General features: G+C 38.3%; 1 protein-coding gene across 7 annotated transcripts in view; it reads left to right on the forward strand.

The window, feature by feature from the left end:
- Positions 1-25172, forward strand: part of HERC1 (HECT and RLD domain containing E3 ubiquitin protein ligase family member 1) — a 195294-nt gene that overhangs the window by 128179 nt on the left and 41943 nt on the right. For 5 of the 7 annotated variants that reach the window (XM_055320270.1, XM_055320269.1, XM_055320276.1 and 2 more), the window contains exons 38-46: positions 1956-2731; positions 4266-4464; positions 6671-6831; positions 19369-19485; positions 19683-19914; positions 21340-21464; positions 22394-22614; positions 23563-23831; positions 24561-24613. In XM_055320270.1, coding sequence (XP_055176245.1) covers positions 1956-2731; positions 4266-4464; positions 6671-6831; positions 19369-19485; positions 19683-19914; positions 21340-21464; positions 22394-22614; positions 23563-23831; positions 24561-24613 — 2153 coding nt within the window. The remainder of the gene's footprint in view (positions 1-1955; positions 2732-4265; positions 4465-6670; positions 6832-19368; positions 19486-19682; positions 19915-21339; positions 21465-22393; positions 22615-23562; positions 23832-24560; positions 24614-25172) is intronic. The other 2 variants (XM_055320273.1, XM_055320274.1) reach the window with 2 other exon arrangements.

Genomic DNA, 25172 nt, shown 5'->3' on the forward strand with positions numbered 1-25172 from the left:
ATTTCCATTACATACTGGGATAGAGAAAAGCCAGCCAGCAGATTTGTCAATTACGTTTTGTGTAGGTGGGCTTTGAATGTAGGCAGGAACATTTGAGTGACTAAAATTAAGTTTTGGATTAACTGTGATGTTAAATACTCTTGCCCTTTTTTTAAGCACATATTTCAGTCCCTTCAGTGTGCAGTATTTTGAGTAGATAGGAAAATTACATTTATTTGACACAAACGGTATACTTGAAAGCATTTAGAAGTGTTTACAATCACATAGGATTTGTGTTAGATAGAAACATCATGTTTTAAAGGAAATACGTCGGGATCTCTGGGTGGCGCAGCGGTTTGGCGCCTGCCTTTGGCCCAGGGTGCGATCCTGGAGACCGGGGATCGAATCCCACGTCGGGCTCCTGGTGCATGGAGCCTGCTTCTCCCTCTGCCTGTGTCTCTGCCTCTCTCTCTCTCTCTGTGACTATCATAAGTAAATAAAAATTAAAAAAAAAAAAGAAATACATCAAATGTCTTCACTGATTAGGAGATTCACTTACCTAATGATTCTACATAATTGCATCACTTGAAAATGTAGATTTATAAATGATAATATAAATCTTAGGCATTATACTGTCTAAAGTGATTGCTCTATAGTGTTAATATGACATGGGCCAATATCTAAAACAGTGGTTTTAAGTATTCTTTGGAGACAGTACTGTTTTAGACTCTAATAATAGCTGTGTAGCTTCTCTCAACTGAAGAATAACACTTGCATGTTTTTACACAATTTCAGGGATTAAAGCACTCTACATTCCCCCCACTCTACCAAGCTAAGAAACCAGTGAAAATTTTACAATGTTACATGGAAAGTATCTACCTTTTCTTTTATTCTTTGCCTTGTTTCAGAAAGGGTTTATGATGCCTTATTAAAATGTAACTATAATATAGTAAAATAAATAAAAATAAAGCAAATAAGAAAATGAAGAAAAGGGAAAATAAGATTAAGAAGGTTAAGCTAGAAGCAAGATTTAGTTTAATATGACAAATTTATGCTGCTAAATTTTATGTACGGGATCCCTGGGTGGCGCAGCGGTTTGGCGCTTGCCTTTGGCCCAGGGCGCGATCCTAGAGACCCAGGATCGAATCCCACGTCAGGCTCCCGATGCATGGAGCCTGCTTCTCCCTCTGCCTGTGTCTCTGCGCCTCTCTCTCTCTCTCTCTGTGACTATCATAAATAAATAAAAATTAAAGAAAAAAAACAAAAAACTGTTAAAAAAATTTTATGTACTTGCTAAAGCTGTTAAAATTTTGTGTACTTAAAACATTTTTAAACTTCAGTAAATTCTTGCCAAATATTGGGAAATACGTGGTCATATTTTTACTTAAGCTACAAATTGGAAGCATTAATTAAAGACTACAAGGTATTTTTTGAAAACGAAAACAGTCTTAGAACCTCTAGAATAGGTTATAGTCATTACCCACCTAATAAGTGAGATTTGTTATACAGACTTTCCAAATCTTACATCAGGAATAGGCAAACTACATCTGGCCCACCTCTTGTTTTTGTAGATAATGTTACATGGCCACACCCATTCACTTAGGTTTTCAGTGGCTGCTTTCACACAATGATGGTAGGGTTGAAAGGTTGCCGTAGAGACTGTGTGGCCTGCAAGGTCTAAAATATTTACTATTTGTCTCTTTTTAGAAATTTTGTTAATTCCTACATTATAATATAGTGAATATTTTGTTTTGAAAATACATGCACATTTCATTGCTTTTGCATTTAACATCACATCTCCCCATTTTCTCATAAAAGATTCATTTTTTCTCTCTGTAATGATTTCTCTAGTTTGTGTAAATTATTCTTTGTACTATGTACATGATGCATCTTATTTTGTTTACATTATTTTCTGTACCTTCCTCTTGTCTATCCCTCACTTGCTTCTTCCTGTGTCATTCTGATCTTTATTAAAGCTTCCCAACTTTTTGGTCGCCTAGTGATACTCCATTGTATAATCTGGAACCCTGTGAACCACTGCCTTTTGATGTGGCGCGATTCCGAGGCCTGACGGCTTCTGTGTTGCTGGACCTCACATATCTGACTGGTATTCATGAAGACATGGGCAAACAGAGCACCAAGCGACATGAAAAGAAACACCGACATGAGTCTGAGGAGAAAGGGGATGTTGAGCAAAAAACTGAGAGTGAGTCTGCTTTAGATATGCGAGCAGGCTTAACATCTGATGATGTCAAAAGTCAGGGTACCACAGCCTCCAAATCAGAAAACGAAATAGCTTCATTTTCTTTAGATCCAGCACTGCCAAGTGTGGAATCCCAACATCAGATAACAGAAGGAAAAAGAAAAAATCATGAACACGTATCCAAAAACCATGACATAGCCCAGTCGGAAATCCGAGCAGTCCAGCTGTCCTATCTCTACCTTGGTGCTATGAAATCACTTAGTGCTCTTCTTGGCTGTAGTAAATATGCTGAGCTGTTGCTGATACCAAAAGTTCTGGCTGAAAATGGCCATAACTCAGACTGTGCAAGCTCTCCAGTTGTTCATGAAGATGTGGAGATGCGTGCAGCCTTGCAGTTCTTGATGCGACACATGGTGAAGCGAGCAGTCATGCGGTCACCTATAAAGAGAGCATTGGGATTAGCTGATCTGGAACGAGCTCAAGCCATGATCTATAAATTAGTGGTCCATGGGCTTTTGGAAGACCAGTTTGGAGGCAAAATTAAGCAAGGTATGTTATCTTTTTTTTTTTCCTTTTATGTTGAAATTATTTATAATGTTAGATGTGATATATTCTATAAGTGATGTATAAAAAACTTTTTTGGCCAAAGCAGTTTTCACATTGTTTTCCCTTTGTGAGGCAAACAGTTCTTTTCTGGATTTTTTATATTAATAATTATCTGTCTACTTATCTGTCTGTATCTTAAACCTATACAAGCATAGAACTTAATAATTATTATTACATTTTGTAAAACTTAACTCATGCCACAAAAGGTACTCAAATGTTTATTGATCTGATTCAAAATATATATTATTCTGATAACTTCTCAAAGACATTTTAAAGTACTACTTTCATAGATTCTGTATGGTAGGAAAAAAACCCTTATTTTATCCTTTATCTTCACCTTTGGGGATAATATGAATTATGAGATAAAAATGAGATATATTTAGTAAGTGTTTATGAAGTGTCTGTTATGTACCAGATACTCTTCTTATTTCTGGGGAGCTAGGACTGAACAAAACAAAGTCCTTTGCCTTTGTGGAACTTCGGTTCTTTTTTTTCTTTCTTCCCTTCCTCTGCCTCCTTCCTTCCCTTTTCCCCTGCTCCCTTTCTTCCATTTATAGCTTAGACAGTAAATATGCAGAAAGAAATGTATGTAGTATATAAATAGTATTAAGATCATGATTAGGAAGGTATCTGGCCATTTAGCAACTCTAATAGATTTAGTTATCTTTGTGGCAACTGCTATCTTTTTTTTTTTTTTTAAGATTTTATTGTGGAGAAAGGAGAGTAAGTGGGGGTGGAAGGGTAGCGGGGAGGCAGAAGGAGAGGAGAAGCCAACTTCCTGCTGAGCGAGGAGCATGATTGGGGGTGGGGGGGGGGCTTGATCTCACTAAGATCATGACCCTGAGCCAAAGTCAAGAGTTGGACACTGAACTGACTGAGCCACCCAGGCACCCCACTGCTGTCTTGATATTATGTTTATTTGTAAGCTTCCTTACCAGATAAAAAAAATTTATAAATACTTTGTTAGCTCTTAGACATTTTAATTACTTTTTTTAAACTCTTGCAAGTAGTTTGTTTTGTGAGGCATTGCCCTGTTTAGAGCATGGGGTTTTTGTCTAGATTTTTTGGATTTACTTGTATTATTTGTATTTACATGTCTTTATCTTTGCATGTTTAAAGACTAAAGATAGGTATCAAAAAGTGCTAAGGAAACACAGTTTTAATGATTAAATATCTTTAGAGAAGCTCTAGTCAAAATCTTACAAGCAAAAGAGAATTTTTTTAAGAGAACCTTCTCTAAAAAATGAATAATTATGAAAGTTTGTTACCTTATTATCTTTAGAGTTGATAATAATGGCTACAGTAGTGAATACAAGAATGTGTGTATGTACGAATATTAAAAATATTTCATAGAAATTGGTGCTTATGAAATATATTTAGAAACTTTCCAACTTAAAAGTTAAGAATTTTCCATTCACATGTTACTTGTGAAGCAACAAATCCTTACTGCTTTTTAAATATTTATCATGGTTTATAGAGATTGATCAACAAGCTGAAGAAAATGACCAAGCCCAGCAGGCACAGACACCAGTTACCACTAGCCCATCAGCCTCAAGCACAACTTCCTTTATGAGCAGCTCATTGGAGGACACCACAACTGCGACCACTCCAGTCACAGACACAGAAACAGTACCTGCATCTGAATCCCCAGGAGTGATGCCACTTAGTCTTCTCAGGTAGGGAAGTTGACCTTTAACACCTGCCATATTGATGCCTATGGTTCTGAACACATGATCACTCTCTTATGAATAGTGTGCCCATCTAAAAGCATTCTAGAGCTAGAAGGAACTTAAGAGATCATAGAGTCCAATCCATTTTGCTGAAGTTGGGAATGTCCCTCAGAAATTTAATAACTTGCCCAAAGTCTCACAGCCAGTTTAGTGGTGGTCCCAGATCTATTGCCCATGCTGCAATCAGTCTTATCTCCTTATAATAATCTTTTTTTTCTCCTGGCTAGGCTTTTGATTATTTTTTCCTCAAAAAGTAAATGCTTGTATTGAATATTAGAGCATTGAGATAGAGCTCACTTCCATGAAAATCATTTTCTCAGGTTAATTCCCTTTTAAGAATAATTTCTTAATTATATTTTTATTCTTATTGTAAGATAAGTCTACTCAAATATAAGTCTACTCAAATGAAAGAGCATGTCTTATGATACTCCTTCAACCAACTTTATTTTAGTAGGTTTGTAAATTCCAAATGATGTTTAAGTTTCTTTTTGCTTCAGTTTGCCTGGTATATACACAAAATGAACATTTTTGAGAGAAAAATCATTAGGAAGAGACTGTTTTGTGAGCTCCCTTAACTAGGGCTTAAGTGAAATGGCAGTAGAATAGTCTCCCATTTTCTTCTTTATTTCCCCCATTCCCTTAATTGACAGATATTATTATTCCCAGTGTGTATACTGACAGTAGAAGAGAGAGGGGGGCTATTAGCATAATGCTTCTCAATTTTTGGTGTCCACAGGAGCCACCTGGGAGGCTTTTTAAAGCTCTGGCTGTATCACCCTGTATTCTCATTCAGTAGGTCTGGTGGGGCACACGGTTTGCATTTGAATTAAGGGTCCCCAGGGATTCTGATGCAGTTGTCCTTAGCCCACACACTGAGAGTTACTGCTCTGGTCTTGGGCAGGAGTACTCATCCTGACAACTACCATTGCCTAGTCCTTATACATTGTAGCTCTCTCACTTGAGTAACAGTTCCAGGAGGCTTCTGTTCAAGAAAGGAGGAAAAGAGGAATAATAGGATATTCTAATATGGTTTTTAATCCTTGTTACCTTCTAAGCTGTGCAGTGTAAGGGTGGGATTCACCAGTAAAATAACATTCCCTTGTTCTCACAGGCCTTCACAGACCTTGTGACTCCTCGTTTCCTCTTAGTCTTTATTTACCTGCTGTTGGCTGGGACCATATTAGAGCTGCAGTTGTCTCTTCCTGGCTAAACATCATTTAACATTAGAAAAATCAGGGAACAACTGCCCCCTCTGCGAATATCGTTGTATCAGTTATTCAACTGGGTAGACAGTACTTTTTTTTTTAAGATTTTATTTATTTATTCATGATATACAGAGAGAGAGAGAGAGAGATACAGGCAGAGGGAGAAGCAGGCTCCATGCAGGGAGCCCGACATGGGACTCGATCCCTGGTCTTCAGGATCAGGCCCTCGGCTGAAGGCGGTGCTAAACCACTGAGCCACTGGAGCTGCCCTAGACAGTGCTTTTTTGATGCTTAAAAACTTACTAGTTTTATTGGACAAATCTCAAGAGTAAATAGTGAAGATCTTCTTGGACCTTATTCTTTAGCCATGTCTGCCTTCTCAACATGAGAGGGCTGCCTCTCTTTTGCCTTTCCCCTCTCAACAGCTGGCATTACCATTCATATGCTGTTTTTCAGTTGTGTTGGGTGCCTGGGCAGTTATCTTTCCATAATTTACCTGTAGACTATTGCTTTATTCATGGGAATAATTTCATGGCTAGCTAGTAAATTTATATTTGAAGTAAGTGTAAGTTAGCTATTTTAAAGTGTTTATTCTCTAACTACTGTATACCTACCAAAATACTATTGTCATCTTGGTATTATAGTAGAAGGAAAGCTCCATGAAGGCAGAGATTTGTTAAAATCATTTTGCTAATTGCTGTATTCCCCCCACCTGCTATGTTGCTGGTATTTTGCTGAACAAATAATATGGTATTATTACTTTTATAGTAAAAAGTGCCCTATTAGATAATGATTATTAAAATTGTTGGGAGTCTTTCTTCCCTCTCCATTAAACTATAGCTAACTTAGATAGTTTTCCAGGTTGAATATTCTTCTGTAAGAGGACTCTGATGTATATATTATTTTCTAATTGGATTTTAATGTTAACCATTGTTGTTTTCTTAAAGGCAAATGTTTTCCAGTTACCCAACAACCACTGTACTCCCCACACGTCGTGCACAGACTCCTCCAATATCATCGTTGCCAACTTCTCCTTCTGATGAAGTAGGAAGGAGGCAAAGCTTAACTTCTCCTGATTCCCAGTCCGCAAGGCCAGCAAACCGCACAGGTGTGTGTGCTGTCATGCACTATGACACCTAAACCTCTTAGCATTCCTGATATGTGGAACTTGGTAACTTGGACATTGTATTTTGTCTTATTGAAGGAAAAAGCAGTGATTTTAATTAAGGAGGATTTGTCTTATCAAACTAAACCATCTTCTCTGTTTTGAAGCTGTAGATTGAATTTTGGCTACTTGGGAGAGAAATAGTGTACTCTATCTACATCTATCATATCAGAACCTTCTTATTTTCTAACATAGGCATTTTTAGTACTATGAGTTTTCCTTAAGCATTGCTTTTTTTTTAATTTTTATTTATTTATTTATGATAGTCACACAGAGAGAGAGAGAGGCAGAGACACAGGCAGAGGGAGAAGCAGGCTCCATGCACCGGGAGCCCGATGTGGGATTCGATCCTGGGTCTCCAGGATCGCGCCCTGGGCCAAAGGCAGGCACTAAACCGCTGCGCCACCCAGGGATCCCGCCTTTTTTTTTTTTTTTAAAGATTTTATTTATTTATTCACGAAAGACAGAGAGAGAGAAGCAGAGACATAGGCAGAGGGAGAAGCAGGCTTTCCAAGGGGAGCCTGATGCAGTACTTGATCCCAGAACCCTGGGATCATGCCCTGAGCTGAAGGCAGACGCTCAACCACTGAGCAATCCAGGCGTCCCTTAAACATTGCTTTTGATGCAACCCACACATTTTTGAGATACTATGTTTTCATTTTCATTCAGTTTAAAGTACTTTCTTATTTACCATGGATATCTTCTTTGACAATTTGGATCATTTGGAAGTATGTTATCTTGTTTCAAAATATTTATGAATTTTCCAGATGTCTCTCTTACTGATTTCTATTTTAATTTCATTGTTTATCAGAGAACATATCTTGTATAATTTGAATTCTTTTAAATTTGTTGAGACTTATTTTATGGCCCAGAATATGGTCTGTTTTGATAAATATTCCATGTGCACTTGGAAAAAATGTATATTATGCTGTTGTTGAGTGGAGTGTTCTGTAAATTTTTGATTAGGTCAAGGTAGTTGATTACTTTGTCCAAGTCTTCTTTGTCTTTACTGATATTTGATCTACTTATTCTAACAATTATTAATAGAGTAGTATTGAAATCCCTGACTGTAATTGTGGATTTGTTTCTTTCCCCTTTCATTTATTAGTTTTTGTTTCATGAATTTTAAAACTCTCTTTAGGTCCATAAATATTTAAGATTCTTATCTCTTCTTAATGAATTGATATCTTTATCATTATGAAATGACTCTCTTTATCCCTAGTAATATTCTTTGCCCTTAAATATGCTTTATCTGATATAAATATAGCCACTTCTTATTTTTTCAAATTATTGTTCAGATGATATGTCTTCTCCCATCATTTTACCTTTAACCATTTTGTGTCTTTATATTTAAAATAGGTTTCTTAAAAGTAACCTATTTTGTGTCTTGCTTTTGGGGGAAGGTAGGGATCATGCTTTTTAATCCAACCTGATATCCTATGCCTTTTAATTGGTATGTTTAGACCACATTTAATGTGATAATTGGTGGTTGTGTTTAAATTGTCATCTCTTTGTGTCATCCATTTTTTTGTTCTTTTTTTCCTCTGATTCTACCTTCTTTGATTAAATTAATATTTTTATTATTTCATTTTATCTCCTTTGTTGGCTTATTAGCTATACTTTATATGGCATTTTTAGAGTTTACTTTCAAATATATATTATATATGTTTAATTATCATAGGCTACCTTCAAGTAATGTTATACCACTTCATGTGTATTTTAAAAAAAAACACAAAACTGACAGTGGTATGCTTTTATTTCCTTCCCTTTCTCAGTCTTTGAACTTTAATACATTGTTATTATTTTTTTAAAGATTTATTTATTTATTTTTAGAGGCTGGGTCAGGAAAGAGGGAGAGGGACAGAGGAAATCTCAAGCAGATTTCCCACTGAGCTTGGAGTCTGATGCAGGGCTTGATCTCACAACCCTGAGATCATGACCTGAGTTAAAATCAAGAATCAGACACCTAACTGAGCCACCCAGCACCCCTACATTGTTATTATTTTTACTTTAAACAGCCAGTCATCTCTTTAAGAGGTTTGAAAACTATTTTATATTCACCCACATAATTACAAGTTCTGAGAGACTTTATTACTTTATGTAGATCCAGATTTTCATGTGGTATCACTTCCTTCTGCTTTCCCTTTAATATTTCTTGTAATAGTCTGCTAGTGATGGATTCTTTTGGCTCTTAAATATCTTAAAGAGTTTATTTTACCTTCATTTTTGAAAAATATTTTCACTGGGTACAGAATTCTAGATTGACAGTGTTTTCCTTTCAGTACTTTAAGATCCTCTACCATCTTGCATTGTTTCCAATGATAAGTTTTCTATCATTCAAATCTTGACATAATGTGCCTTTTTCTCTGGGTGCCTTAAATTTTTTTTTATTTTGTTTTATCACTGGGCTTAAACAATTTGATTGTGACCTGCCCTGATGTAGCTTTCTTCAGTTTTCTTGTGCTTGGAGTTTGTCCCACAAACTGGAGATTGTCCCACAGATAACTAATGCTTTTATTTTGTAATGTCATTTTTCTGTATGTTTCCATTTTTTGTAGTTTTTGTTGTGTCTTCTGGTCATTAATCTTTTCTTTCTTTTTTTTTCATTAATCTTTTCTTTTGCAGTGTCTAATTTGCTTATAATCCCATCCAGTGTATTTTTCCATTCAGACATTGTTATTTTCATAATTAGCAGTTCAGTGTAGGTTTTTTTTAAAATCTTTGTTTTTTTAACATGCTTCATCTTTTCTCTGCCTTATCAAATACATGGAATAACAGTTCTAATTGTTTGAATACATGTTCTATAAAGTATATGAACACTGAATTAGTGAAAACTGAACCACTGCTCCTAAGGGAAATACAGGGCTAGGTTTCTGTGAACTTCTGGTCACATTTTGTCAACTGATATATAACCTTGTTTTATTTGTGTTTCTACTTAAAGACATTATATTTAATATATATTGTTGATTCCTTAACATTGAACTCATGACCAAGAGCACCATAACTCATGCCTGAATGAAATTTATATGACACATATATTTTCTATGTAAGGCATATTCCATACAGCCTTCTTGGACATAGAAATAAATACTAGACAGTATTTCAGCACTATGCTTGAGGGCCATTTTAAACAGTGAAATCACCAACAAAAGGCAAATATATAACATGGAACACTAAATAGACCATGAAAAAGAGACTTGTTTACAGTCTCCGTAAAACAAAAATGTAGAGCATCACCTGTTCTGTCTCAGCTGGGAACAAATGTATTAGGAAACGGAAATGTTTTTGTCACTGTGTGCATGTAAATGACACTGGAAGTACCATGAGTATTGATTTTGGATTTAAAAATGAACTTTAATGAGTAGATGAACTTTCAAATATGGAGCCCAGAAATAATGACCAGCAACATTATACCTGTTTTCGTATCCTTTTCTACTTATCATTTATCTAATTTCTAGGTCTGTTTCTATTGACTAGTTTTTCTACTCATTTTGAATTGTATTTTCTTGTTTTTTTTTATGTTTGGTGATTTTTTATTAGACACTAGACATTGCGAATTTTACCTTATTGAGGGCTGGATAGTTTGTAATTATTTAAATATATTTTAGCTTTGTTAGGATAGGATACAGTTAAATTACTTGGAAATAATTTGAATCTCTCAAGGCTTCTTTTTTAAGCTTTGTTAGGAAAGACCAGACAGCCTTTAGCTTGGCAGAATTTTTCCCCACCACTCAACCAATACCTTACTTAGTATTTTATCCAGTGCCACATGTATTATTGAAGTTTTTCTTTCCAGCTTGTGGTAACAAATTCTTCCAACGTTGTGTGAGCTCCAGGGATTGTTCTGCCTGCTATTTCTGGGTGATTCTTTCCCCAGCTCTGGATAGCTGCTGCATTAGCATCAGCTGAAGACTTGAGGGAAAGAAAAAGTAAGACCCTCTGCACATTTCTGGAGTTTGCTTTCAGTGCAGCTTTCTTCTTTCCATACAGCTCTCTGCTTTCTGGTATTCTACCCTGTGAATGCTAGCAACCTTGAATTTTCTACTCTTGTCTCCTCAATTCAAAGAGACTACTGAATTTAGCTTGAACTTGCCCTCCCTGAACTGCAGCTTGGAAATTCTCTCCAGGAAACAGACTGAGTCAGTCTTACACATTGCCTAATTTGATTTCCATCTCTCAGGATCACTATCCTATACAGCCTGTTGTCCAGTGCCTACAGACCATCATTTGATATATTTCATCTCTTCTTTTAGTTGTTAAGGTGAAGATAAAAAGAAGATAAATCTGTCTTAATCCATCATGGCTAGAAGTAGAAGTCCATCAGATGTATCAGGCCTAAAACCACTGTAGCAGTAGTGACTTTTTTTTAATAAATTAATTTTTATTGGTGTTCAATTTACCAACATACAGAATAACACCCAGTGCTCATCCCATCAAGTGTCCCCCTCAGTGCCTGTCACCCATTCACCACCACCCCCCGCCCTCCTCCCCTTCCACCACCCCTAGTTCGTTTCCCAGAGTTAGGAGTCTTTATTTTCTGTGTCCCTTTCTGATATTTCCCACACATTTCTTCTCCCTTCCGTTATATTCCCGTTCACTATTATTCATATTCCCCAAATGAATGAGAACATACACTGTTTGTCTTTCTCCGATTGACTTACTTCACTCAGCATAATACCCTCCAGTTCCATCCACGTTGAAGCAAATGGTGGGTATTTGTCGTTTCCAATGGCTGAGTAATATTCCATTGTATACATAAACCACATCTTCTTTATCCATTCATCTTTCGATGGACACCGAGGCTCCTTCCAGAGTTTGGCTATTGTGGACATGGCTGCTAGAAATATCGGGGTGCAGGTGTCCCGGCGTTTCATTGCATCTGAATCTTTGGGGTAAATCCCTAACAGTGCAATTGCTGGGTCATAGGGCAGGTCTATTCTTAACTCTTTGAGGAACCTCCACACAGTTTTCCAGAGTGGCTGCATCAGTTCACATTCCCACCAACAGTGTAAGAGGGTTCCCTTTTCTCCGCATCCTCTCCAACATTTGTTGTTTCCTACCTTGTTAATTTTCCCCATTCTCACTGGTGTGAGGTGGTATCTCATTGTGGTTTTGATTTGTATTTCCCTGATGGCAAGTGATGCAGAGCATTTTCTCATATGCATGTTGGCCATGTCTATGTCTTCCTCTGTGAGATTTCTCTTCATGTCTTTTGCCCATTTCATGATTGGATTTTTGTTTCTTTGCTGTTGAGTTTAATAAGTTCTTTATAGATTTTGGAAACTAGCCCTTTATCTGATATGTCATTTGCAAATATCTTCTCCCATTCTGTAGGTTGTCTTTTAGTTTTGTTGACTGTATCCTTTGCTGTGCAAAAGCTTCTTATCTTGATGAAGTCCCAATAGTTCATTTTTGCTTTTGTTTCTTTTGCCTTCGTGGATGTATCTTGCAAGAAGTTACTGTGGCCAAGTTCAAAAAGGGTGTTGCCTGTGTTCTCCTCTAGGATTTTGATGGAATCTTGTCTCACGTTTAGATCTTTCATCCATTTTGAGTTTATCTTTGTGTATGGTGAAAGAGAGTGGTCTAGTTTCTTTCCTCTGCATGTGGATGTCCAACTTTCCCAGCACCATTTATTGAAGAGACTGTCTTTCTTCCAGTGGATATTCTTTCCTCCTTTATCGAATATTAGTTGACCATTAAGTCAAGGGTCCACTTCTGGGTTCTCTATTCTGTTCCATCATTCTATGTTTCTGTTTTTGTGCCAGTACCACACTGTCTTGATGACCACAGCTTTGTAGTACAACCTGAAATCTGGCATTGTGATGCCCCCAGCTATGTTTTCTTTTTTAAAATTCCCCTGGCTATTCGGGGTCTTTTCTGATTCCACACAAATCTTAAAATAATTTTTTCTAACTCTCTGAAGAAAGTCCATGGTATTTTGATAGGGATTGCATTAAACGTGTAAATTGCCCTGGGTAACATTGACATTTTCACAATATTAATTCTTCCCATCCATGAGCATGGAATATTTTTCCATCTCTTTGTGTCTTCCTCAATTTCTTTCAGAAGTGTTCTATAGTTTTTAGGGTATAGATCCTTTACCTCTTTGGTTAGGTTTATTCCTAGGTATCTTATGCTTTTGGGTGCAATTGTAAATGGGATTGACTCCTTAATTTTTCTTTCTTCAGTCTCATTGTTAGTGTATAGAAATGCCATTGATTTCCGGGCATTGATTTTGTATCCTGCCACGCTACCAAATTGCTGTATGAGTTCTAGCAATCTTGGGGTGGAGGCTTTTGGGTTTTCTATGTAGAGTATCATGTCATCGGCGAAGAGGGAGAGTTTGACTTCTTCTTTGCCAGTTTGAATGCCTTTAATGTCATTTTGTTGTCTGATTGCTGAGGCTAGGACTTCCAATACTATGTTGAATAGCAGTGGTGAGAGTGGACATCCCTGTCTTGTTCCAGATCTTAGGGGAATGGCTCCCAGTGCTTCCCCATTGAGAATGATATTTGCTGTGGGCTTTTCGTAGATGGCTTTTAAGATGTCGAGGAAAGTTCCCTCTATCCCTACACTCTGGAGAGTTTTGATCAGGAATGGATGCTGTATTTTGTCAAATGCTTTCTCTGCATCTAATGAGAGGATCATATGGTTCTTGGTTTTTCTCTTGCTGATATGATGAATCACATTGATTGTTTTACGAGTGTTGAACCAGCCTTGTGTCCCGGGGATAAATCCTACTTGGTCATGGTGAATAATTTTCTTAATGTGTTGTTGGATCCTATTGGCTAGTATCTTGTTGAGAATTTTTGCATCCATGTTCATCAGGGATATTGGTCTGTAATTCTCCTTTTTGGTGGGGTCTTTGTCTGGTTTTGGAATTAAGGTGATGCTGGCCTCATACAATGAATTTGGAAGTACTCCATCTCTTTCTATCTTTCCAAACAGCTTTAGTAGAATAGGTATGATTTCTTCTTTAAACGTTTGATAGAATTCCCCTGGGAAGCCATCTGGCCCTGGACTCTTGTGTCTTGGGAGGTTTTTGATGACTTCTTCAATTTCCTCCCTGGTTATTGGCCTGTTCAGGTTTTCTATTTCTTCCTGTCCAGTTTTGGTAGTTTGTGGCTTTCCAGGAATGCGTTCATTTCTTCTAGATTGCCTAATTTATTGACGTAGAGCTGTTCATAATATGTTTTTAAAATCGTTTGTATTTCCTTGGGGTTGGTAGTGATCTCTCCTTTCTCATTCATGATTTTATTAATTTGAGTCTTCTCTCTCTTCTTTTTAATAAGGTTGGCTAATGGTTTATCTATCTTATTAATTCTTTCAAAGAACCGACTCCTGGTTCTATTGATCTGTTCCACAGTTCTTCTGGTCTCAATTTCGTTGAGTTCTGCTCGAATTTTAATTAACTCTCCTCTTCTGCTGGGCGTCGGGTCCATTTGCTGTTTTTTCTCTAGCTCCTTTATGTGTAAGGTTAGCTTTGTATTTGAGTTCTTTCCAGTTTTTGAATGGATGCTTGTATTGTGATGTATTTCCCCCTCAGGACTGCTTTTGCTGCATCCCAAAGATTTTGAACGGTTGTATCTTCATTCTCATTAGTTTCCATGAATCTTTTTAATTCTTCCTTAATTTCCTGGTTGACCCTTTTATCTTTTAGCAGGATGGTCCTTAACCTCCACGTGTTTGATGTCCTTCCAAACTTCTTCTTGTGATTGAGTTCTAATGTCAAGGCGTTATGGTCTGAGAATATGCAGGGGACGATCCCAATCTTTTGGTATCGGTTCAGACCCGATTTGTGACCCAGTATGTGGTCTATTCTGGAGAAAGTTCCATGTGCACTTGAGAAGAATGTGTATTCAGTTGAGTTTGGATGTAAAGTTCTGTAGATATCTGTGAAATCTTTCTGGTCCAGTGTATCATTTAAAGCTCTCGTTTCTTTGGAGATGTTGTGCTTAGAAGACCTATCGAGGGTAGAAAGAGCTAGATTGAAGTCACCAAGTATAAGTGTATTATTATCTAAGTATTTCTTCACTTTGGTTAATAATTCATTTAAGTATTTGGCAGCTCCCACATTCGGGGCATATATATTGAGGATTGTTAAGTCCTCTTGCTGGATAGATCCTTTAAGTATGATATAGTGTCCCTCTTCGTCTCTCACTACAGTCTTCGGGGTAAATTTTAGTTTATCTGATATAAGGATGGCTACCCCTGCTTTCTTTTGAGAACCATTTGAATGGTAAATGGTTCTCCAACCTTTTATTTTCAGGTTGTAGGTGTCCTTCTGTCTAAAATGAGTCTCTTGTAGACAGCAAATAGATGGGTCCTGCTTTTTTATCCAGTCTGAAACCCTGCGCCTTTTGATGGGGTCATTAAGCCCGTTCACGTTCAGAGTTACTATTGACAGATATGAGTTTAGTGTCATCATGATATCTATTTAGTCCTTGTTTTTGTGGATTGTTCCACTGAACTTCTTCTTAAAGAGGAATTTTAAGAGTCCCCCTTAAAATTTCTTTTTTTTTTCCCCCTTAAAATTTCTTGCAGAGCTGGTTTGGAGGTCACATATTCTTTCAGTTCCTGCCTGTCTTGGAAGCTCTTTATCTCTCCTTCCATTTTGAATGAGAGCCTTGCTGGATAAAGTATTCTTGGTTGCATGTTCTTCTCATTTAGGACCCTGAATATATCCTGCCAGCCCTTTCTGGCCTGCCACGTCTCTGTGGAGAGGTCTGCTGTTACCCTAATATTCCTCCCCATGAAAGTCAGGGACTTCTTGTCTCTTGCTGCTTTAAGGATCTTCTCTTTATCTTTGGAATTTGCAAGCTTCACTATTAAATGTCGAGGTGTTGAACGGTTTTTATTGATTTTAGGGGGGGATCTCTCTATTTCCTGGATCTGAATGCCTGTCCATTCCCAGATTGGGAAAGTTTTCAGCTAGGATTTGTTCAAATACATATTCTGGCCCTCAGTCCCTTTTGGCGCCCTTGGGAACCCCAATTAAACGTAGGTTTTTCTTCCTTAGGCTGTCATTTATTTCCCTTAATCTGTCTTCATGGTCTTTTAATTGTCTGTCTCTTTTTTCCTCAGTTTCCCTCTTTGCCATTAACTTGTCTTCTATGTCACTCACTCGTTCTTCCACCTCGTTAACCCTCGTCGTTAGGACTTCTAGTTTGGATTGCATCTCATTCAATTCTTTTTTAATTTCTGCCTGATTGGATCTAAATTCTGCAGTCATGAAGTCTCGTGAGTCCTTAATGCTTTTTTCTAGAGCCACCAGTAGCTGTAGAATAGTGCTTCTGAATTGGCTTTCTGACATTGAATTGTAATCCAGATTTTGTAACTCTGGGAGAGAGGGCTGTTTCTGATTCTTTCTTTTGAGGTGAGGTTTTCCTTCTAGTCATTTTGCTCAGTGCAGAGTGGCCAAAAACAAGTTGTATTGGGAAAAGGAGAGAAAGAGAGAGAAGGAAAGAAAAGAGAAAAAGAAAAAAAAGGGAAAAAGAGAAAGAAAAAGAAAGGTGAAAAAAAAGGGGGGGCGGGGGAAGCAATCAGAAATCAAAAAGAAAAAAAACACGGGGGAGTATCTTCTGATTCTGTATACTTTAAGTCCCTTGACTTCCCCTGGAACTGGTCCGTCCAGCTGGTCTTCTGGGGGAGGGGCCTGTGGTGCTGATTTTCAGGTGTTAGCACTTGGGGGAGCTGCTCTGCCCCTGCCTGCTGCCGGGCTCAGCGGGGGTTGTTTACCCCGTGAGGCCCCAGGAGGAACAGCCGCAGTTGTTACGGCAGCTCTGGAAGCCTGGATTCAGCCCCCGCAGGAACTACGGGGCTCTCCGTCCCGTCCGCAGGGCCTGGAGGCTCCGGGGTGGGGCCGCTGATCTGCCAACTACCGGGCAGGAGCGTCCTTGCTGTCCTGGGCCCTCCCGGCCTCTGCCTGTCCCGGGGGGAGGCCGGATCCTGGGCTGTGTCCTGGCGCCCTGTGCTCCGGGGCCTGCGCTGGTGGATTCGGGCTCCCGGTGGCGCAGCCGCTGCTCTGCGGAGCCGCTCGAACCGCTCGAGCCCCTCCCCGAGCTGCTCCCGGCCGCGCAGCCCCCTCCGCGGAGCCGCCGCCCGAGCCCCTCCGAGCTGCTCCGGGTCCCGCCATGCGCGCTGCAGCCCTTAGGGAGCTCGGCGCACTCTCCTGGGGCGCAGGTGTCTGTTAGTGTCCCAGGGAGCCCGAGGGCATCCCCGCCCTCCTGGGTCCTGCTCTAACTCCCTGCGGGCCCCTTTCCGCCCGGGAAGGTTGGTGCAGCTCTTGCCTCTCGGGGACAGGGCTCTCCTGTCCTGGGGACACTTGCCCCGGCCTCAGCCCGGCTCCTCGCGGGGCCCCTCCCCCTCGGAGGCCTTTTGTTTCTTTATTTCTTTTTCCCCCGTCTTCCTACCTTGATAGAAGCGCGGACTCTTCTCACTGTAGCATTCCAGCTGCTCTCTCTTTAAATCTCAGGCCGAATTCGTAGATTTTCAGGATGATTTGAAGGTTATCTAGGTAATTTGGTGGGGACAGGTGATTTGGGGACCCTACTCCTCTGCCATCTTGCCCCTCCTCCCCGACTTTTTTTTTTTAAAGATTTTATTTATTTATTCATGAGACACACACACACACACACACACAGAGGCAGAGACATGGGCAGAGGAGGATCAGGCTCCCTGTGCTGGGAACCTAATGTGAGACTCAATGCCAGGACCCCGGGATCACAACCTGAGCCAAAGGCAGATTCTCAACCACTGAGCCACCCAGGTGCCCCAGTAGTGACATGTTTTAAGCAAAACTGAAAATTGTCACTCTCCCTGCTTCCATTTTTCCTTCCTAATTCAATTCAAAAACATTAAGGGAGCCAAGGTAGGTAGGCTTTCATGCTAACAGGATTTGTTAGGTAGGTGGCATAGTGGTCTAGATTGGGAGTATCAGTCAGACTGGAGTGAAGGAAACTTTTTGTCTGTGGGAGTGGCCTGGCTTAGGGTATTGGAGTCCACATAGCTCAGCACCAGGGATCAGGGCCATCCAGGGTGCAGAGGGCTTCTATCAGCACTGTCCACTGAGGGGGCCCAGGAACAGTGAGGCTTTAGTAGCAATAAGCACACCAAGTGCCAAGATCCTGTATTCTTTTAACCATTCTCTACTAAAAGGGAACTCTGGCCTCCTGGCAGAAATGGTTGATTTAAGGGTTAAGTATGAGATGAACTTGGAATAGCTCGTGCCAGAAAATGATAAAGTACTCAGAGTGATGGGCACATGCCTCAAGGATATATAGAAACCAGATTGAAAGGACTTCCAGAAGCCAAATCTGGAATGTTTGGAGCATCAAAAGTGTCATAATTATAGAAACATATAATAACCCATGAATATAACGAGAATCTGTAACCCTATACTAATGGAGAAAGGAGACTGATATACCTGAAAGCAATGATAGAATTAGAAAAAAATCCTCATTTGTCAGCCATCATCATCACAATAATTAATTCAGCCAGTAAACAGTAATGGATGCTACTGAGTCTAACTTTGGTGAGGAATGGGATATTTATATATTCTCATAGTTCCTCCCAACAAATATTTATTACAAGGGGTAAGAATACTTTTATACTGCAGAAACCTGGCAGATACCACCTTAACTCAAATGATCAAAGTTAGCATCACCAGTAATGGAACAAATTGAAATCAGGTACCATCTAATAAAATGCAGTGAGTAGAAGGCAACATTGCTTTTGTGGTACCTCTGCCAAAAAGCACAACCTGGATCTAATCATGAAGAGACATCAGACAAATCCAAATTGAGAGACTTCCTATCATACAACTGGTCTGTAATCTTCAAAGTATCAAATGATTGAAGGAGACTGAAGAGATATGAAAATTAAGTGCAAGGATGATCCTGGATTGGATCCTTTGCTGTAAATAACATTATCAAGACTTCCAGTAAAACTAGAATGGGATGATCTGGTTTAGATGTTGACATTGTTAATTTCCTGACTTTGATGGTGTGTTATGCAGAACAGTGTCCTTATTTGTAGGAGTTAATATGTTGGAGTATAAGGGAGGTTGGAGCATCATGTCTCCTACTTACTTACTCTTTAGTGGTTCAGTGGTAAAAGAATTCTTTTGTACTATGCTTGCAAATTTCTGTTGTTTGAAATTTTTTTAAGTAAGAAAGTATTTCAAAATAAATATTAAACATTTTTTAGCAGTTTTATTTTGTTAGCTTTATGAAAAACCTTAAAAAGTTGTAACATAATCATATTAGCTCTAACTTAATCACAAGTTAATCATGGCCTGAACAGAAATCAAGAGTTGGACACTTAACTGACTAAGCCACCCAAATACCCAACAAATTTTTAATAGGAAAAAAATTTCATTAAATTTGGACAGTATTAAGAAATTGGGGACTTACATAAGTATAAGGACACTTTTTACTCATGATATGTAGTGATACAGGCTTATTCTCTCTTTTGTCCCAGCCTTGTCAGACCCCAGCAGTAGACTTTCAACTTCTCCACCTCCTCCAGCAATTGCAGTACCCTTGCTGGAAATGGGGTTCTCCCTCCGGCAGATTGCCAAAGCAATGGAAGCCACAGGTAGGATAAGTTTTTACGTATCAGTATATGTGGATGTGAGAAGCCTGATATTATTGAGGGTGATAATATTAAGAGATCATAAAACTTTTTAGCAGCAGATTCAGTTACAGGGGCATCATAGCAGACACTGTTAAAGTGATACCATGAATAACTAATTATGTTGCTTCAAATCATACTTTGGTCTTTCTCCTGTTCAGGTGCTCGAGGAGAGGCTGATGCCCAGAACATCACTGTCCTTGCCATGTGGATGATAGAGCACCCTGGGCATGAGGATGAGGAGGAGCCCCAGTCAGGTAGCACAGCAGACTCAAGGCACGGAGCAGCAGTCCTAGGCAGTGGTGGGAAGTCAAATGAGCCCTGTTATTTGCAGTCACCAGGAGACATACCATCAGCTGATGCTGCTGAAATGGAAGAAGGCTTTAGTGAAAGGTGAGATTCCAATTTCTGTATTTCTGTTTTATGTGGTATAAATGGTGCTTCCAAAGGTCCCATTTTTTCCCCCTTCATAGATGCTTCTAATGGTGTGTAAAGTTGATAACTAGACATAAATGTAAAGATGGATGTTTGAAAGGTGCCCAAGTGGCTCAGTTGGTTAAACATCTGCCTTCAGTTCAGGTCATGATCCCAGGGTACTGGGATCAGGCCCCACATCAGGCTCCTTGATTAACGTGTTAAGGGACCTGCTTCTCCCTCTCCCTCTGTCTGCCACTCCCCCTGCTTGTATTCGCACAGTCTCTCTCTCTCTCTCTCTCTCTCTCTCTCTCTCTCTCTCTCTCTCTCTCTCTGTCAAATAAATAAAATCTTTAAAAAAAAAAAAGAAAAAGTAAAGAGGGACATTTTAGTTACAAGTTTATGTTCCTGTGGAGGGTAAAAATGATACAAGTATTGACTTGAATAGATGTTTTCATGAAAAAGAGGAAATAATTTTTATATAAAACTAAGTGGAAAAGAGGAAACTGAAAATTAAAACAAGTTTTTTTCTGAAATAAAATAGACATTCTGATAAAATAATTTTATCTCGTATAAGCGATATAGAATGTTTATTTTAATATTGGACATTGGTTTAATGCAGTCTGTAGAAATAGACTTTTAAATCTTAATATAGATTTATATTTTCATCTCTTATTTAGTCTTTAATATCCAGTACAATACACCATTTTTTAAATTGTAAAAAGAATTCTGTGATAATGCATAGCCTAAGATGAGATGTACTAAAATACAGTTTTTAACTAAAATCTTTCTCCTTTAGTACTTCTTACAACTTTGTCTTCATTCTTCATTGTAGCCCATAAAGTCATTGGTTAACAAGCCTTGTGTCTTCTGTAATAGGCAGTCTTTTTCTGACAGACTCAGGGGATATTTGCATAAGTTATTTTGAAATATGTTTCTCGGAGGCAGGAATTCTCAATCATTTCAAATTTTAAATATTTGATCATTTAGACTTTAGTTAAGACTATTGATTTTTATTTGGATTTGAACATACAGTAGGCATCATTTCCTTGTTGGCATAATTTAAAATCAAATAGGGGCGCCTGGCTGGCTCAATCAGTGGAGCATGTAACTCTTGATCTTGGGGTCATGAGTTCAAGTTTTATATTGGGTATACAGCCTATTTAAAAAAATAAATAAATAAAAGTTTAAAAAATAGATAAAATTACTGCTTAGGGCAATATGACATTTATATTTTAGGAGCTTTACCAAGGACAAAATATGTTTCAGTTTTTTTGTAAATATATTCTATTCTTGGTAATATTTGGAGGACAAAGCAATACCATAAGCCAGCTTGTGCCTGTGCTTTCCATTTATATTTATAGTACTTACAAATTTGTGTTGCTTTCTAATTTGCACTTGTAGCCCTGATAATCTGGACCATACAGAGAATGCAGCTTCTGGAAGTGGACCACCAGCTAGGGGTCGCTCAGCTGTAACAAGAAGGCACAAGTTTGATTTAGCTGCTCGCACATTGCTAGCAAGAGCAGGTAATTAATGTTTCACGTCCTTCTGTTGCTAGAAGTCATATAGTTTGTCTTTTAAGGTCAGTGTGAAAGCAACATTAAAGAAGATATAAATTAATCCTACTAAGTACTCAATTCCTCCACAATAACAGAGCAACTTTTTGCATTTTTCTACCTATTTACATAATTTTGCAAAGAAATCACAGCATATGTTTATAGATTTATTTTTAAGCTTCCTCTGGGTACAAAAGTCTATATTGGTTACTTGTAAATACTGAGATTTTTCGTAAATACTCTCTTTGCCCTCAAGCAATTTATACTTTAAAAAGTGAAGATGCATGTTTACAATTTAACATTAATAGTGAGAAGGAACTGAAAAGAACACTGTGCCAAAGTAGGCACTGGATTTTCTGATGTGCTCAGGGCCTTAGGGCTATTTTACTAGGTAAGGCCCTCAATAAGCAAAAAGAAATTCCATTGTTTCTTTAGTAAAATACTTCCAGGATTATGCTCTAGATGTATAAAGTGTAATTTATAGGGAACGTATTTTCCGAAATAATTTTTCAATTATTTATGGCAACAGAGGAGCTGAGACTGAGCTAGAAAATATAGAATCTACAGTTAATATGTAATGAAAGGGACTAATTTAAAAAAAAACCTAAAAGAATAATAAACAGCCCATATTTATGAGTGTTTTTCTGTATTACATTATGAAGAATTTTACATGGATTATTTTATTTAAACCTATTAACAGCCCTTTGAGGTATGAGTGCTCTTACCCATTTTACAGAAGAGGAAACACATGTGATAGGTAAAATTTTATATTTATGGTTGGAGTCCAGTAAATCAGCTGAGCTAGGCTCTTACCTGCGTGTATGGCAGTTAAGAACTGGTGGAATATTCAGAATTACTTTATACATGCAAATAAAATGCCTTTTTTGTTTTGTTCTGAGCGGGGTTATACCGCTCTGTGCAGGCCCACAGGAATCAAAGTCGGAGAGAAGGAATATCTTTGCAGCAAGACCCAGGGGCGTTGTATGACTTTAATTTAGATGAGGAATTGGAAATTGATCTTGATGATGAAGCGATGGAAGCTATGTTTGGACAAGACCTGACCAGTGACAATGATATTCTGGGAATGTGGATCCCAGAGGTACTGGATTGGCCTACCTGGGTGTGTGTGATTGCAGCGGGGGCTGCTCTGACTTATTTTCCTGCCCTCCTGTTCATACAGCTTATTAACAATAGCCTTGCCTAGAGTTGTTACACTCTGAAAAGTCTTACATCTCATCTAAAGTTTGGGGCTCTAACACTTGAAGTTACTTTGCTATCTACAAACTACTAAGAAAAAAATCTCTCTTGCTTTCTCTGTGCGATTTTATTGCTTCTCTCCCCAGACTAGATGGATAGAGCCATATTATGGTAGTATTTGATTGTAATATCAGAAGTACATTACAAAACAGGCACCAGGTCCTAGTCAGCTCTGCTGGGTATAGAACATAGCTGCTGTGCTCACCTTGCTATCTGAATGCATGCTCTTCTCCTTCATAGGTTCCATTTAATCACTATAATGCCTCATTCTAAGAACCAGTACCACCTAGTTTTATAACTTACCTCCCTCCAGGGGCAGGGTACATGGTGGGTTTGTATGTTTTCATTGTTTAGCATTATGCTTTGGTAGCAGGGAGACTGAAAACGTCATGAATCTAGGTCTTACAGAAAGGAGCACCTACTATATTAAGTTAATAAGATAAATGAATCCAAATCCCTTCTTAGAAATTCAGGTAATAGATATGCATGTTATGACCAGATGAAAGGTAGTTTTACTAGAAGGATTTTTTAAAAAGTCATTTGAGATAGGGCTAAATGTCATTTTTATTAACTCTTCTTCGTAGGATAGTGAGTTACCTTTATTATAACTTATTAGATTGAGAAAGGGCAAAGAATACCTTCAGATCATGAGATCTAAATTCTGATTTGCAAGGAATTTGTTGCGTAACAATGAACATCCTGCAAATATTCCAGCATATGTAAACAAAAGTCATTACTATATAAATATATATTTTCCTCTTCTTAATTTTATGTTAAATTGACTAATAATTTGATATGAAATTTTGTGCAGCATGTTTGTGAGTCTGAAGACAGGGAAGAAGTGGTGGTGTGTGAACTATGTGAATGCAGCGTCGTCAGCTTCAATCAGCACATGAAGAGAAACCACCCTGGCTGTGGGCGCAGTGCAAACCGCCAGGGCTATCGCAGCAATGGCTCCTACGTGGATGGCTGGTTTGGTGGTGAATGTGGGAGTGGAAATCCATACTACCTGCTCTGTGGCAGCTGCAGGGAAAAGTACTTAGCCCTGAAGACCAAATCTAAGACAACAAGTTCTGAAAGGTACGTTGAAATTGTATAGCTATTGAAGCCCTCTATATGAAGAGTATAAACTATCATTAAGACATGGAAATCACAGCTTTTTTAATGTGAGGAGTTACACTTAACCTTTCCTAAGTCCCATGATTACTGAACCCAGGATGGGAAGGGTGGAAGAGGTTTAGGAATTCATGTTTTGTCAGAATTGGGAGTCTGTAGCCTAGCAGCAGTTGCTGGAAGCAGATTCTTCACTGCAGTTTGGTTCTGTTAATCTTTGACTTGTTGGGAAGCTCTCAGCAGAGTCTTTGCCTTAACCTTCAGGGAGCTTCTTGTCAGCTTTTCTTATTGGTGTTTTTTACCCTGTTTTTGACCTCTTAGTTAAAATCTTTTTATTGATGAAAAAATAGATTAAATGAGCTTCCATGAAAATATTACTTCTTTATATCCTTGAATAGCAAGTAATATATAGTGAGTAGGGTTTTTGCCCTTATTGTCAACTCTTAAAATCTTTAAGGCGTTCTGGAATAGATTTTGATTAAGAGTTGTTGTAGGTGACCCAGAAACCTCCTCAGAAATTTGGTTTTTGTAAGCATGTGTGTACCTACCAGTAGTTTTCATTAGCTCCTAACATGAAACACTTTTATTTTGTGTTGCTTTATTAATGACCTTTTAAAATGTTCTAATGCTTTAATTTGCATTTTTGGGTACTAACTGTTTTGTATAAAAATACAATGTTCTTCATGTTTGGTGCAGGTACAAGGGACAAGCTCCAGATCTAATTGGCAAGCAGGACAGTGTGTATGAAGGTAGTTGTTTTGAGAGCGTCTTTATTTTACATGTATTTTTATATACACCTTCTGCTTAACATCTGTTACTAAAATTTACCTTTATGTGTGTTTATATTTAGGTACATGTTAACTTAAAGTTTTCTCTAAAAAGCTCAAGGGTAGTTTGAAAGCAATAGCCCTAGTTCTAAAAACCAAAGGAAAATACTAGGTTCAAACACTAGCTTGACCACAGAATGTTAATTTCCGCATGGCATTTTATTTTTCGAAGTAGGAAAAGTATGTAGTACATTTTGAATTTCCATCATAATTAAAGGAAGTAAAAGATAAAAAGTTGAAAGCAGCATGAATTTATCTGGAGCATTCATTTACTTGAAATAACTAATTCTCTAATGATTATAGACAGGATTAAGAACTCTTTGTTGGCCCCATAACGACAGCTATTATTAGTTGAAATCTCCATTACCAGCTATAACATTTGCTGTTGCTTTAAGTGGGTTTGATTGCTCTGACTCCCTTTCCCTTAGACTCTCACTATGCCTCAGGAGTGCAGTTTAGTTGGGTCATGAGGAGACAGTGC

The sequence above is a fragment of the Nyctereutes procyonoides genome, unplaced genomic scaffold, assembly GCF_905146905.1.
Source record: "Nyctereutes procyonoides isolate TBG_1078 unplaced genomic scaffold, NYPRO_anot_genome, whole genome shotgun sequence".
Taxonomy (NCBI): Eukaryota; Metazoa; Chordata; class Mammalia; order Carnivora; family Canidae; genus Nyctereutes; species Nyctereutes procyonoides.